Source organism: Pholcus phalangioides, unplaced genomic scaffold, assembly GCF_987345545.1.
Source record: "Pholcus phalangioides strain wild (caught in Gottingen) unplaced genomic scaffold, Ppha-v1.0 ptg000009l_1, whole genome shotgun sequence".
NCBI classification, from domain to species: domain Eukaryota; kingdom Metazoa; phylum Arthropoda; class Arachnida; order Araneae; family Pholcidae; genus Pholcus; species Pholcus phalangioides.
The window spans coordinates 50,196,850-50,212,214 of NW_028301602.1; the positions used below are offsets into that span (position 1 = coordinate 50,196,850).

The 15,365-nt window shown below is 39.5% G+C and overlaps 2 protein-coding genes across 17 annotated transcripts in view; both read right to left on the reverse strand.

Annotated features, from left to right (window-relative positions):
• Nucleotides 1-9,861: 9,861 nt before the first annotated feature.
• On the reverse strand, nt 9,862-10,623 carry LOC149083269 (uncharacterized). The gene has a single exon (XM_089236805.1). The coding sequence runs from the start codon at nt 10,621-10,623 to the stop codon at nt 9,862-9,864; it is 762 nt and encodes a 253-aa protein (XP_089092931.1).
• A 1,013-nt stretch (nt 10,624-11,636) lies between these two features.
• Nucleotides 11,637-15,365, reverse strand: part of Archease (protein archease) — a 288,400-nt gene continuing 284,671 nt past the window's right edge. For 14 of the 16 annotated variants that reach the window (XR_016193230.1, XM_089236490.1, XM_089236488.1 and 11 more), the window contains one exon: nt 11,637-11,805. Coding sequence is in view for 11 of the 16 variants with exons in the window: in XM_089236488.1 (XP_089092614.1) it covers nt 11,716-11,805 (90 nt within the window). In the remaining 5 variants the exon portion in view is untranslated. The remainder of the gene's footprint in view (nt 11,806-15,365) is intronic. The other 2 variants (XR_016193231.1, XM_089236485.1) reach the window with 2 other exon arrangements.

Consider the following 15,365-nt stretch of genomic DNA (forward strand, 5'->3'; position numbering starts at 1 on the left):
GAAATCCATGAAGTATTATATGCCCCTGATCTAAAAAGAAATTTACCTGGTCACATAAATATGAAGGCTTGTAAAAACCTATGTGAACGAAATATTTTGAAAGAGAATATTAATTTTTCTGATGCCGATAAATTCTTTTGTGAGGCTTGTCAGTATGGAAAGCAACATAAGCTATCTTTCACGAGAAGGGACCATTAATCAACTGTCCCAGGTGAACTAATTCATTGCGATATCTGTGGATCGATGTCTGTTCAATCGGTGGGAGGATCAAATTATTTCGTTCTTTTTAAGGGTGATTTCACAGGCTATCGTTCAGTTGCGTTCGTGAAACACAAAAGTGATGCGTTTGAACAGTTCAGAAAATCTGTTCATCTCTGTGAAAACAAATTTCAACATGTTGTCAAAGCAGTCATAGCTGACAATGGAACTGAATTTATCAATAACGAGTTTACGTATTTCCTTGGTCGTAAGGGCATCTTGATAGAAACAACGGCACCATACACACCCGAACAAAACGGTCGTGCAGAAAGAGACATATATAACTGTTGTCGAAAGTGCCAGATCTCAATGCTGTACGCAAAGCAGCTACCTAAGTACTTGTGGGCAGAAGCAGTGAATACTGCAGTATATATATTCTGAACAGAACGCCAACAAGTCAAGCTCCAAATTCTACCCCATATGAACTTTGGATTGGAAGCGTTCATGCACATTCCGAACTCTCAAAGAAAAAACTGGAACCAAAAAGTAAGATGATCTTTGTGGGCTACGATAACTCTAACAACTATCGATTATTCCATCCGAATAAAAGAACTGTGAAAGCAGGGACGCCGGAGCATATTTGCTGGTGTTGCTAAAGCAATACCAATCATTTTTAATGGTATTGTTGAGCAATACCATTAGAGCCCGGAAGTTCAATCAAAATGCCATATAAATGCCCATTTTTGCCTATTTTCAAACTTTTTTGGTAAAAATGCCTTTTTGAAATTTTCGTGCCATAAATGCCTATTTCAACATAGTTTTAAGTTTATCAGTGAATTTCAGAGGCTATAATCTGTAAAACTTGGGTATTTTGGGCATTAAAAACTTCAAAAATCGTAATTTTTAAATTTTTCCAACTTTCAGTATTAATTATCATTAGAAAGCCCCCCCCCCCGCCCCACTTCCAGCCTATTTCATGCAAATAAGTGATCTGACAGATTGGTGTTGCCTTGCATTAACTTTGCTTTGGCCAGATGTCAATGATTTTGTTTCAGATGAACGCAGCCCGTGCTAGAAAAGCAGACGAAAACTAGAAGTTTTTGTTCCTCTCCCGCACGCTTTACATAATGTCTCGGCCATGCATTGGGCTGCGTTGTATGTGCATAGCTGGCTGACGGCTCTCCCAGAGGTCATGAATAGACGTCATGGCTCACACAAGGCGGAGTAGGAGCAGACAGGGTCCATGGTGTTTTGATTTTATTTTTTGCACCATAAATGCACTGCCAACCACCATGGCTATTTATTAAACATACATACAGCATTTAATATTCGATTAAATTGACCAGAGTCGCCCTCAGGGGCATTTGGCAGAAACGATCACACAGGGCCCGCGCTTGAAGGGGCCCTGTATTCATTGGCGTACAGAGAGGGGCCTCCCCCTTGAACCAACATTATAGTGTAGCAGGAAAAAACTAACCCCCCCCCCCCCCCGATAAAATACTGCGTACGCCTATGCCTGCATTTACCCTCATATGTGGTAATATTTAAAAAAGTTCTATTTTTATCTAAAAAAAAAAAAAAGATATAGCACCGTTTTTCAACTATAAAAATGATAATGATTATTCCAAATAATACAGCAAATAAATGAGAATTATTCGCAACTCGAAGGAGCCCCACAGATTATTTTCTCTTGAAAATCAGACTGGCTTGAAATCAGTTTAACTTAGATAATAATGCAGTTATTACAAACTATAATTAAAACAATGGACGCGCGCGGATTAAGCTCAACCAATTTTTCATCTAGTTTTTGGACCCTTAATATCTTTGTTTTTAATAATAAGCTGCTCTCATAAGCTGCATTGCACTAAAACCCCCTCTTAACGGATACTCCCTCTTTTACGGACAAATAATAATTTACAGTTGTATAATATATCAAAGTATGCATTTCAAACCTCTTTTTAACGATCACCCATTTTACATGGATTTAATTTTTTTGTCCTGTCCGTGTTCAATTACCTAATCGTGAGAAATCGGAGAAATGAGCGACGCCGACGCTTTTATAGGTACTGGGTTCATCCTTTAACCAGACAACGTTTCACGAAAAGTTATTTCTATAAACTTTATTCCGATATGCGTGACTCAAATTTATTGAAGAAATTGAAGAAAAATCTCTATTGTAAAGAATTACTCAAATTTGCCGCCCCTCTGAACTTGCTACCCGGCCCGCTTAACACCCTGTACATACGGCATCAGGGCCGCAACTAGACAGGAGCAGGTTGGACTGGTGCCAGGATCGTCTTAAGAGTATTATGGGCCCCCCGGGCCAAGTGGTTTTTAGGAGGCCCTACATGGTAAATCCTTGAAAATTTCAATCCGATCTCATTTTTGGGAGGCCCCTCTTCTCTTGAGGCACCCGGACCGTGCTCGGTGGGTCCATGCGTTAAGACGGCACTGACTGATGCCCCGAACTCCGAGCCAGACAGGAGCGCAAATGTTAACCTTTCATCTTTCCTTCAATATTGAAAGGGGGCGCCAAAATGTGTGCTTGCCCCGGCTGACCACGCATGTCGTTGTGGCCCTGTACATCAGTATGTATGTTGCAAGGTTTAAGGTACATACAGGGCCGCAGCTTGATACTTTTTTAACTGGAGCTAGCAAGCTTTTGGCGTCCCCGTGTAAGGAAAGGTTAAAAGGAGTGGTGTTAAAGGGGCAATTCGGCGCCCCCTCTAGTTCACCACTCGATACAGTGGACCCGCTCTCCCTAGTTGCGGCTTCGTGTGTGTATATAAATCAAAAACTGCTTGAAAAGAACGGTAGGTGTGGAAATTGTCTTAGTGCACTCTTCGATATTACCCGCATACAACGTTTTGTCTAGATCAGCGGTTCTCAATCTTTTTTGACCCACGGAGCCCTTTCCAGTATATAATTTCTATGGCGGAGCCCCGTAGGCCTATTTTTTATTTATTCATCAAAGTTACTGATTTATTTTTATTCAAAAATAATTTTTTTTTTTTTTCCAATTTACTGGTTCTTTTCTATTTTCCTCGAGGGCCGCGGAGCCCTTGGGAGTTCACACGGAGCACCGATTGAGAATCGCTGGCCTAGATGGTTTTTTTTCATTGCGAAAACAACAGATAGACAGCCACATTCATATACGATACAAAAATAAATACCAAAAAGACAGAATAATGAAAGCAAAACACACACAATGCAGCTCTTAGGGACGTATTTCCTCCCCGGTTCATACTTAGGCTTTTAATGTTTCAAAAGTTTGATATGGAATTTGAAATATGAAAATTTATTCCTTCAGATGTCTATTTATTTTTACTTCTGATAATTTTTTTATGAATTTATTAGAAATGGTTGGGCCTCCTGGCAATTTGTACTTTTTTGGATGAGGTACTAATTGTTTTTTTTGCTAAAACGTTAATCCGGATCCAATGCATTTCATTCAAGTATTTTAAAACATATATCTCGGTTATACTCGGCGTAATCACGTTACTTTATGAATGTCATTATAACCGAATTTTAATGTATGCTCATGTAGGAAAGCAAAAAAAAATCTCTCATTGCTTAGAAAATTTTAATTTTTTCTTCATCGGTTTTTTTTATTGTTAGTGCAAGAGCGCCAAACAAAGAATTAGTTTCTGTCGAATGGAACTTCACCATTCAGTTCCTCGAATTTGTCTTTTCCCTTCATTTTTATGGCAACCTGAGAAGAAGAGCAATTCCTTTGTCCAGTGCATCCGAAATCCCATCTCCCTCCTTGTCAAACCACTTAATAGACAATGGAAGACAGCAACCGCAGGTCCAGCCGAACCGTCATCAGGGTGTTCAAACCTTTCCAATAGATGATGGCAGCTTTCCGGTTACCCCAACCGTCCAAAAAAATGTGGATTTTCTCGGTTGAAAAAACCACCCTCAGCGGTTGCAGTTGTATCTGTGCGTTGATAGAATAAAACTATAGATGATGCCTTCCCCCCCCCCCCAACCTCAACCGCCTGCAACCGCGCCGTAGTCAGGTCCCGGCCTTCGGCTGCCGGCACACTACGGTTCGGCTGGTGCGGTTGATCTTATCAGCAACCGTGGAATTTCGCGTGAAACACAAACTGCTGTTAGCAACCGCGGTTTTTTATTTTTTAATGTCACGTGACATCTCGGGATTCGCTAAATTATTTTCGCCAAGCTGAAGTTGGCTCCAGTTAGCATGCAAATTCGTGCGCATAAGCTGCATTGCAGTAAAACCCCCCTCTTAACGGATACTCCCTCTTTTACGGACAAATAATAATTTACAGTTGTATAATATATAAAAGTATGAATTTCAAACCTTTTTAACGATCACCCATTTTACATGGATTTCATTTTTTTGTCCTGTCAGTGTTCACAAAAAGGAGGGGTTTTACTAATAAAAATATTCATGTAATGAAATTTAATTTTCTGTAACAATATTTGCCGTTTGAAATTAATTCAAAGTTGAAGAAAGACAACCTACAAGTTGACCCATTTCTGATGCTTTTACGATTCGTGACCAAATCGCTCAAATTTTTTTATATATCATGACTGGAATCATCATAATTTATTTAAATAACATATTTTTGTCATATAAAGCCGGTCTTTTTTCAACCGCGCTTATGATTTTTTCGGAATAACTATCGCTAGACATTAACGACTCAGAATCTTCTGAAGACATGGTGGCACTAAAATATTTCGTTGACACAGCTGACTAATTGAACTGGTAAATAAGAAATGAGATGGATAAAATATGATTAGTAATGTACTGCAACACTGTGCAAGCGCCCTCACGCGTTCCAATAATAAGCGTAGCTGCGGCTTCAGATTGGCTTACTGCTACAAAAACCTGTCTGAAGTGGACACCTCTACGGTTCCATTACAATTAAATTAAGCCGTTCGGTATTGCCGACATTCTGTGTTGTAGGATTATGACGGTGCCTTTCAAAGTTGTCCCATGTAGGAGATGTCCGAGTTGACAAGTTCCACGAAATTTGTTTTATGTTTCGCGAAGTCCCTTTTTTTTAAAAGACCATTCGTTTTACCAAGGGCGTGCATGGAAGGCTAGTCAATTGGGCTTAAATGGAAGTACAGTATCTAAATTTTATGACTTTTTCCAACAGGTCTATTGCCCTTAAAATAGGTAATGTTTTTTCTTATAATTCTCAGAAATCCGGATGAAGGCAAACAAACCGAAAAACGGTTACCGACTGGTATACCCGTTTGGAAGGGTATCGCGTCAAATCATCGCCCGTCAAAACATCGCCGTGACAAAAACATCGCAAGTCAAAACATCGCAGTCACAAAAACATCGCACGTCAAAACATCGCCGTCAAAACATCGCCGTGACAAAAACATCGCACGTCAAAACATCGCCGTGACAAAAACATCGTTTCAAAAAGACATCGGATATTTTTAATTGCGCTTCATTATTTTATTATTGCTTTATTCCTTAAGATTATACGCTATCGCATATTTGTCTGAGATTTTATTACAGAAATAAGAAAGGTACAGGTGAACTTGGCTAGTTCGAACTTGGTTAATTCGAATATCAGATATTCCCTTTGAGTTTCTTGCAAAAACTTGAATTCAATGTTGAAATTACTTGTTTAATTTGATTCCTCCCCCCCTCCCAACGTTTTGGATAATTCGATGTTTGATGCAGATAATATGTCATTTGCAAAATGTCTCTTATGTATGTGTATGTTACTGCCAAAGCCCGAAGTTGTCTAGTTCTTGAACTGGCCGGCACAGTTGAAACGGCCATTGTGCGAATTTCGGACTTTCGTTAAGCTTTGTCCAGTCCCTATATGTCGAGCATTATATATCCCTCCATATATGCATCACCATAATATTGATATTCTGATTTCTTTGATAGTTAAGGTTGCCATTATTATACGGTTAGCTTTGGATAATCATAAGTGGTCATAATTATCACAAAAAATACGTGAGGATGACCCCGAATAATAGGAATCGATATATAGGGACAGTTCAAAGCCCGAACTTTGGACATTGGCAGGGTCAACTGGGGAACTTCGGCAATAACATGTATATGCATATACAGAGTGAATCCTATTCTGCCAAATGAAAGGTGGGAGGGGGTGATAGAAAAATCCAAGTGGAACATGAAACACCCTTACAACCCTGTCCTATCTTGAACCGTTTCGAGTTATGGTGGGTAATCGAATATGGAAAAAAAATACCTGAACAAAAAAAAGACCTACACGCAAACTAAGCGCATGTTTGGGAAGAACACAAAAATCCTATAAAGTGACGCTAATTTCATCGAAATGTCTTGATTAAGTTGCGAGCGTGTTGAAAGATTGGCGAAGTTCAGAATCGAATTGTCGCCAAAATTTTTAATCACCAATTCCGCAAACACTCTTGTACCTACTACAATTCGTTAAATTTATCAAAAACTTGTCCACTATACCAGCTTTTGAAAGAGCCTACAATAAACAATATTGGTGTTCTGGTTCAGGAGAAATTTAGCCTTTTGTTTGCAGTTTGATGAAAAAAACTATAGTGAATGGTTTATTAATTCAACGGTTTACCAGAAAATTCGTACCCCTTTTTTTGGAATCTGGAAACCATATTTCCATGATGGGGTGGTGCGAAATGTCTCCCCGGCTGAAAAAGCGCCTAATAACGGCTCTGGGTACAGATAATACAAAATTCGAGGATGATGTCACTCTCCGCTTATCCATACAAAGGTTATTAACAGCTAGCTGATGCGAAGATATATTGTGGAAAGAGAGAAGCTTCAACTGTCCTTGCGGGGAATCGAACCCACGACCTTTCACTCTCCGGGTAAAAGGACGTGTTCAGTGCACACGAGCTCCAAGGAAAAACTGAGATATTCGTTGCCTCTGTATAGTCTAGGGTGGTGGTTCTCAACTGGGGGCCCCAGGATATTCCAGGGTGCCATGGAGGAAAATATCGCAAAAGGTGAGTCATGACTGCTGATAAGGGGGCCATGAGAAAATTTATTAAAAGAGTGGCCAAAAAAATTTAATTTTTAGAATATTTTTTATTTATAGAATTAGAATATTTTTTTCCGCAATTTTTTCCCTATTTAAGTAATCGTAACATAAAGATTTGATTGATTTTTGATTGGTGGACAGAATATTTCAATGCCGAGCCTAAGGATTCGAGTAGTTGAAAGATGAAATTTAGCACTTGAAACATCAAAAATTTTAAAACTTTCACAAAAACAAGCACAATGATTTTTTTGCGTGTGTGTAACAAATTTCTCATAAGTAGGGCTCTGATTTTTACCTAAAGATGAAACGTCGTTGCTGATAAATTATTAGCTGCTACGTTTCTTCTTTAGGTCATAAAAATCAAAGCCCTTGTCATAAGCTTGTGTCATCAATAATTATAAGGTTTCGAGGTGTCCACGCATGTCAGGCAATAACGGCAGCCTTGTGAAGTTGGCAACGGACCGACCAAATCGACTATCTGGAATCTTTCGTCCACCAGAGGAAAATTTCCAACTGGAGCACGCGTGTGTCGCTGGATTTTTGACACGAAATACATGAACGTGTCCAGGTGGCACAATCTTTTTTAAGTCCTTTCCACACAAATTTCTGCGTCATGAGATGAACTGTAGCACGTACTCCTGGATGTGAGAGTCTATGCACCGCATCGAACGCCATTCGCCGAAATACTGCTGGAACATATGGCCTAACTACGCCAATAGATACATCACATGCAACAGAAACGTTTGTAGGTGAAAAAATCAAGTCTTTAATCTCAAGACCAGAGTCGGGACCGCGCAACACCCCCAATTCCTGATCGTTAATTTGCTCTTTTGCGAGCTGTTCATAATTAATTTCATTGGGAAAATAAATACTTGAAATTCGTGAAAGGGAATCTGCTACAACATTTTCATTACCAGATATATAACGTATATCTGTTGTAAATTGCCCTAAGTATTCGAGGTGTCTTTGCTGTCGTGGAGAACATTTCTCCAATCTCTGTTGGAAAGCAAACGTTAGGGACTTTTGATCCGTGAATATTGCGAAATTCCTGCCTTCTAAGAAATAACGAAAATGTCGCACGGCAGAATAGGCAGCGAGCAATTCACGATCATAAGCACTATATTTTGCTTCTGCAGGTGTTAGTTTACGGGAAAAATATGCTAGAGGTTGCACGTTTTTATCCACTACCTGCTGTAAAACTGCGCCAACAGAGATAGAAGAAGCGTCAACCATTAGTGAAATTTCTGCATCAACTACCGGGTGAGCCAACAATGTAGATGTCGCTAAAGATTCCTTACACTGTTGAAAAGCGTTAAGAGCTGCATCTGTCCAATTAATTACAGTTTTATAATTTTTCTTTTTAGCTTTTACGAATTGATATAGTGGAATTTGAATTTCTGCGGCTTTTGGTATAAATCTGTGATAAAAATTTAGAACCGCCAAAAATCGACGTAATTCTTTGACAGTGTCGGGTTTTGGAAAATTAACGATAGCTGAAACTTTTTCGGGTAATGGTGACAAACCTGATGCTTTGACCAAATACCCAAGAAATGGTAATTCGTTAGCACCAAAAGTGCATTTGTCAACATTTATGACTAACCCATACTGTTTCAGTCGTTGAAAAACTGTACAAAGATTTTCGCGATGAATTTTTTCATTTTCAGATGCTACCAATATATCATCCAAATATGGAAAGCAGTAGTCAAGTCCGCGTAAAACTTCATGTATAAACCTTTGAAATGTATTCGCAGCGTTACGCAACCCAAAAGGCATATATTTAAATTCAAACGCCCCAAAGGGTGTAACAACTGCCGTTTTTTGGACATCTAATTCCTCGACAGGTATCTGATTATAGGCGCGAACAAGATCTATTTTTGAAAAATATTTTTACCAAATAGATTATGTGAAAAATCATGTAAATGTGGTATCGGATAACGATCCGGTATTGTCACCGCATTTAACCGGCGATAATCACCACAAACGCGCCATGAATTATCTTTTTTCGGGACCAGGTGAATGGGGCTGGCCCACGGACTATTCGAGGGGACACAAACGCCCTCTTGAAGCATACGGTCAAATTCCCGTCGAACAATTTCAAGTTTCTCCGGCGACAATCTACGTGGCTTCGAAAAAACTGGGGGACCGGTAGTTTGAATGCAATGAGTGGTATTGTGCAGTACGGGTGATCGAGACAAGTTCGAATTTACTATCTCTGGAAATTCTGAAAGTAATTTATGAATTTCACAATCATTAGAAACAAAACTTAAGCCGATCGAAGGACCAGACACAGTTCTAGCCCTGATACTGCGTGATGTTACTTGATCGATCAGGCGTTGATTTCTTATGTCTACTAATAATTCAAATTTACTCAAAAAATCGGCTCCGAGAATAGATCTTGTGACATCCGCGATCAAGAACGTAAAGGGAAACTTTCGTTTCAACCCTAAATTGACAGTTTCAAAATGAGTGCCAAAAGTTTTTATTTGCGAGCCGTTCGCAGCAAACAATTTCAATTTCGTGGGTTTTAAATTTTTGTAACTTCTACTACGCGGAATCACGGAAACCGCTGCGCCGGTGTCGACCAGGTACCGATTTCCGGTAGTTTGGTCGAAAACGAAAAGGCGACTAGCTTCAAGTCCAACATTATCCGTCGCCGCGAGTGTTGGACGATTTAGTTTTCCGACTCGAAGTTACATGGCTTGCGGCATTTAGTGGCTTTATTACCAAAACGAAAATGATACCAGCAAGTTTCAAATTTTCTAGACCTACTTCTGCTTCTGGATCGCGATATCCTGTCTCTCGATCTCGATCGCATCATATTTCGCACTCGTTCATTCAATGTTGCGATTTCTTGACGCAACAAGGCGATCTCGGATTGATCATCAACGTGCGCGATTGTTGCGGATACAGCCGAAACTTCGACGATTTTGTCAGCCATCAGAGCCAGTTTGTCAAGCGGGTCGGCTGAAACGCTCAAAATTTGCTGAACAGAAACTGGAAGTCTCTGTAGCCATAGAGCACGTATCGCATCATCTTTGAAATTTGAATTAGCAAGCTCCTTCATCTCGCGCAACAGATGACTTGGTTTTTTGTCACCCAAGTCTAACTCTTGCAACAACATGCGAAGTCTAGCGGTCTCAGATTCTGAAAATTGACCAATAATTCTAGCTTTCAGAGCATCATATTTCTGAGTGCTTGGAGGATTTCTCAACAAGTCACTCACATGCAAAAGAATATCGGAGCTTAGAGCTGAAATAACCGAATGATATTTCGTTTCATCTGCGACTATACCCGAAATAATAAATTGTGACTCTATATGGTGAAACCATAAATCTGGATTAGCTTTCCAAAATGTCGGAGGCCTAAAAGCTACTCGAGCCAACTCGGCACCTCTCGACTGGGGTCTCGTTTGATTCTCGGTTGATTCGTTCATCGCGACCCTCCGCACAAGCACACCACCACTTAATGCGATACGAAAAACGGGGGAAAAAAAATGTTACACCTCAAAAATAAAAGGTGTCGCACGCTCCGTACTCCAGAATCAAGAATATGACGAGCAGAGATTTTCGTCTGTCAACACCAATAATTCAGTCCATTATTGAAACGATGAATTTCTTTCGAACGATGAGTACGTCATACATCACTTGGATTAGACTCGCGCCCTTGGTCACCAACTTAAGCAGTTACGAGCTGCTTGGAATTTATTTTTTTGTTCAGCACTACGGAATAAAATCCCGGCGATGCATTGACACTTAAAATATTTATTTTTTGAAATACAACATGATTAAATTCTGAAATTTGCGACACGCAACTTGCGTGCGCGTAAACTAAAAATTAGAACAAGCAAAAGGGAAGAACGAGTGAGTATTACACAGCTATATATACACTCCTGGTGGCTGACGTCATAAGTCGCACAAAGTGTTGCCACAAATGTACTGTATATATGCATACAGTGTCACTTTATTGCCACCGGATCTGCATCCCTCTCTTTTCTTTTGAGACTATGATAGGTAATCCTGTAAATATGGAATTGTTTTCTCCCTCCAATGATTTGATGAATAAAAAATATACAGACAGTACCGCATATCATTATGTTGACGTCAGCAGCCGAGAATCTGCTTGCACTGAATACACCCTCATTTGAGTTACTCCGTACATCTAAATGGCGCAGAATTTCAGAATCAGAAAACCTGCCGCACTACATTCGTACCCTTATAGCACGATCAGTAGCTTTCAGTGGACGACCAGCTCTTACCATGATGTGCGAGTCAAGTTAATCAGATACTCATGTCTCTCTCTGTTTTCTATTAGCAAAGCTGAAGAGCAAGGTTGCATTTCAAGTCCTGTGTCATTTAACGTGGTTAAGCAGCAATTAACAACATAAACTTCAATGACCATTAAAACAAAAAGACTTGAAAGTTCATTATCAAAGAAGAGAAACGCTGATTTCCAAACAAGAAAGCATTTTAATCAAGTAAAAAACATACAGGTTTTCACCACCGGTCATCATCTGCATTTTCAAGCTTCAGATGTCCACAATAACGTATACGTCGTGGGTATGCTCGTTTTCATGAATTTGCATATTGGAATAGGTGATTGCTTTCACTTCGGCACCCTGGAGAGAGAGAGACATCTACATTTGAATTTGGATTATTGGCATCTTTTAGATTAATTGTATTGAAAAAATATTATGTTTAAAAAAAAGGTATTTAAAAAAATGCTATCAGGATATGAAATATATATATATATTATTTGGTTCAAAATAATGGAAACTAAATATGTGAGAAGAATAACAGTAAAAGTCTGAATTCTGCTTTTTTTAAGAATCGGTTCAATAAATCTAGAACTAAACATTGAGCATAAGAGCAGTACTATACCAGCCCCCCCCCCTTCATTGGTTCCGGGCATGTTTTAAATTCGAATGAGAACAGTACCTGTCGAGCACTAGTACTAATTTTTTACTCAGCCGCTAGGATGAGCATAGGTCAAACTTGCGCAGAGCATTCTTTTGGCCAAATTTTTCTTATACCACTTTATCACCACCAGCGGTGTTCTTGGCAAAAACTAGTCACCATGGGAAATTTCTACGCATTTATGGAGAATTTTGAGAATTCAGCTAGCAAAAGAACAATTTTAATATATCTTTTTTTTTTTTGGAAAAGTAAGTGCAATGGTTTTAGTGTTTAATCAGTGCTTCTCAAACTTATACAACCCTCCGCTCCCCCTCCCTCGGAAGCGATATTAAAATTCGACATAACGTAATTGAAAGATGCAGTGACAAACATTCAATTCTTTGCATCAATATGTTTACCAGCAAAGTGATAGTGAAATAAAATGGGTTCGACAACAATTATAAAATTTACAATAAACTTCATTACACATAAACATAAAAAATTAAATTTTTTGCATTATAAAACTATAAAAATTCATATTTTTACACTGATCACAGTTTCAAGTAATATTCACATCACACCTGAAAAATATCTACGGATATAACAGGGTTCTCCGCAAAATCTGCTTGATTATTTCCCTTACTAAAACTAAAAATTTCCCGGATTTTCACAGTGTAAACAAAACGCCAGAACAAAGGCATTTAATTCTACATCTTGACCTTCCGAATTTAAAATTTTTGCTTTTCAAGTATTTTTTCCCCTTCATAGGACTTTTCCTGACTTTTATCATGTATTTGCATATTTCCTCGGATTTGTCAAAGTTTTACAATTTCCCTGCCCATTTTCATTTTCCAGACTTTTCAGCTTAGCGAAAAAAAAAACCACATAACTACAAATATTAACCCTAACGGGAAGGGTGTGCACCTGAAGTACGATCATAAATTTGTTAATGATGGGCTCTGTTTTAGTAAGCAGCATTCCCAAATCCCCATTATTTCATATTTGTAGTTAATGTCGCTGTTTTGTCCAAAGATCTCGACTGCATTAAAATCTCTCTTTATTAAGGCAGATGCCAGAGAAGCGCAATCATGTGCGGATGCAAAAATTCCAGTAATGAACAAGCAGTGGTCACACAGGAGCGCTGTCTTTAGTGTATGAATTTCTTAATAGAAAAAACCTCTGGTCTGCGAATTACTGAATCAGTTTTGGCGTCCGCAATCTTCTGGCAATTCCAGTTAGTTCACTCCCCAAAGCAGCATGAAAAATCCCATTCGTGAATTAATGCCAGGGTGGCATCTGCCTAAAAACTTTGGTGCTATATCCTATAAATTTCAAGTATTTTGCTTTATAGATCCTCACTTGGCGCTATTTCTGTCAATTATTCTTGTAAATGCGATTATTAATATTGCTGAAGATAAAAAAAAATTGTTTGTATTTAGCAAACCCTCCCCCCCCCCCGGTCAAGAACACTTCATGAACGTTAAACTAGATTTCACACGATACCTACATATTTCATATCATACTTATCATACTGCATATATATATATCCAGAAATTTCACATTCATATACATATTTCTGCTGTTGGATTTAGGCGCTCTACTTTCACATGAAGAAATTTCGCCACCTTACGTAAGGTGGAGATGCCGGTGAATGAATAAACCTGGATTGATAAAAATTCGGTCAATTCTCATTATCCACCTGCTTGGCCCACCTTAACCTGGCTTAATTTGAAATAGATACACTTTTTAAATGGGAATACATATATATACAAGTAGTTCTTGCTATTTTGTTTTCTACCATCGGAACACTGCCAAAAATATTTAGTGTTTCTTCATAGTTTTATTACTAATCTTATGAATACAGAATACATTTACATATTTCCTTGGGAGCCAACAGATTTCTCAGAAGCGGGATCCAGAACAGGACTGCGATAGGAGCCGAATATGTATGTCATTTCTGGTGAGAGGACGGAAAAAAAGACCTGGAGATACTGGCATTGGAATCGGGAGAGAAGCTGTCTTCAAATGACAAAGTCACCGATCTGAAGAACCTCATCGTCAAGTCGAAGAATTATGAAGAGAACTTTGTAAAAAGACTCCTCGAGCAGATCATCGAAACCCGTCAAGAAGTCGTCGAAGCCCAGCGACAGGAACGAGAAGCACAGCGACAGCGGAAATTTGAACTGTATCATCTTCGGATAACGTGTGCGTCGCGAAATAGTGATAATGACACCAAAAGACATCGCGTCGTTCCGTGTGACGAAGAAGATGAAGTTTGACGCGGATAACGGGGATTTAAATCTGTACTTACAGTACTTCGAGTGCCAAGCCGAACTTGCGAAAGTACCAAAGGAACAATGGGTCACTAGCTTATTGGTGTTACTGCCTTACGAAATTTCTGAAATCGTGATCCGTGAACCCAAGGAGAGGATTAACCAGTGCCGTCTTAACGCATGGGCCCACCCGGGCACGGCCCGGGGGCCTCACAAAAATGAGATCCGGTAAAAGATTTCTAGAATTTACCAGTTAGGGCCTCAGAAAAACCACTTGGCTCGGGGGCCCACGATGCTCTTAAGACGGCCCTGGGATTAACGACTACGCTTTCGTCAAAAGACTGTTGCTAAATCGATTCAAGTTGATAAAGAAGATACGGCAGAAGTTTATCCAGCACACGCGACGTCTGAAGTCGCCTTGGAAGGACTTTAGGTATGAGTTGAATGTCTACTCCGAGCGATTGTCACTTCTGAATGTAACCGAGTTGAGTCCTTCAAGAAACTAATCGTCACAGAGCAGATGGAATCGCCGGTTCGTGAACATTTCTTCGATAAGTGGTCTAGCTTTGTGAACCCCGATGAATTGGCGAAGAAACTTGACGAATATGAAATCTTGAGATACGAGATCGAGGATGTGAAAAGTCACAAGGTCGCCAGGACTTGTTGACTGTTGGGATAGAACGCTACCAGATTGTCATCGTCTCGGATATTTAGTTCCTCACTTCGAGTCAAGAATTATGTTCCTACGTCATCTCCCTCATTCGCTATCCGACGTGCCTCCCAGATTTGGACTTTTCTCGTGGCCCTTGCAACCCGTTCTCCGCAAAAGGGGCGTCTCCTCGCCTGTATAAATTCGTCGCTTTACTGTACCACGTTGGATGCGGGATCCTCATCTACTTATACAAATACAAATACAACGCCACAACAGGCAAAATGCCCAACGAGGTGGCTGATAAAAAGATGCCCATAAAAATATGGTTGTCATATGTTTCAAAAATACAGCAACCCAA

Excerpts from the sequence above, each read along its gene's own strand:
- LOC149083269 (XM_089236805.1), bottom strand. The coding sequence starts at position 10,623 with ATGAACGAATCAACCGAGAATCAAACGAGACCCCAGTCGAGAGGTGCC.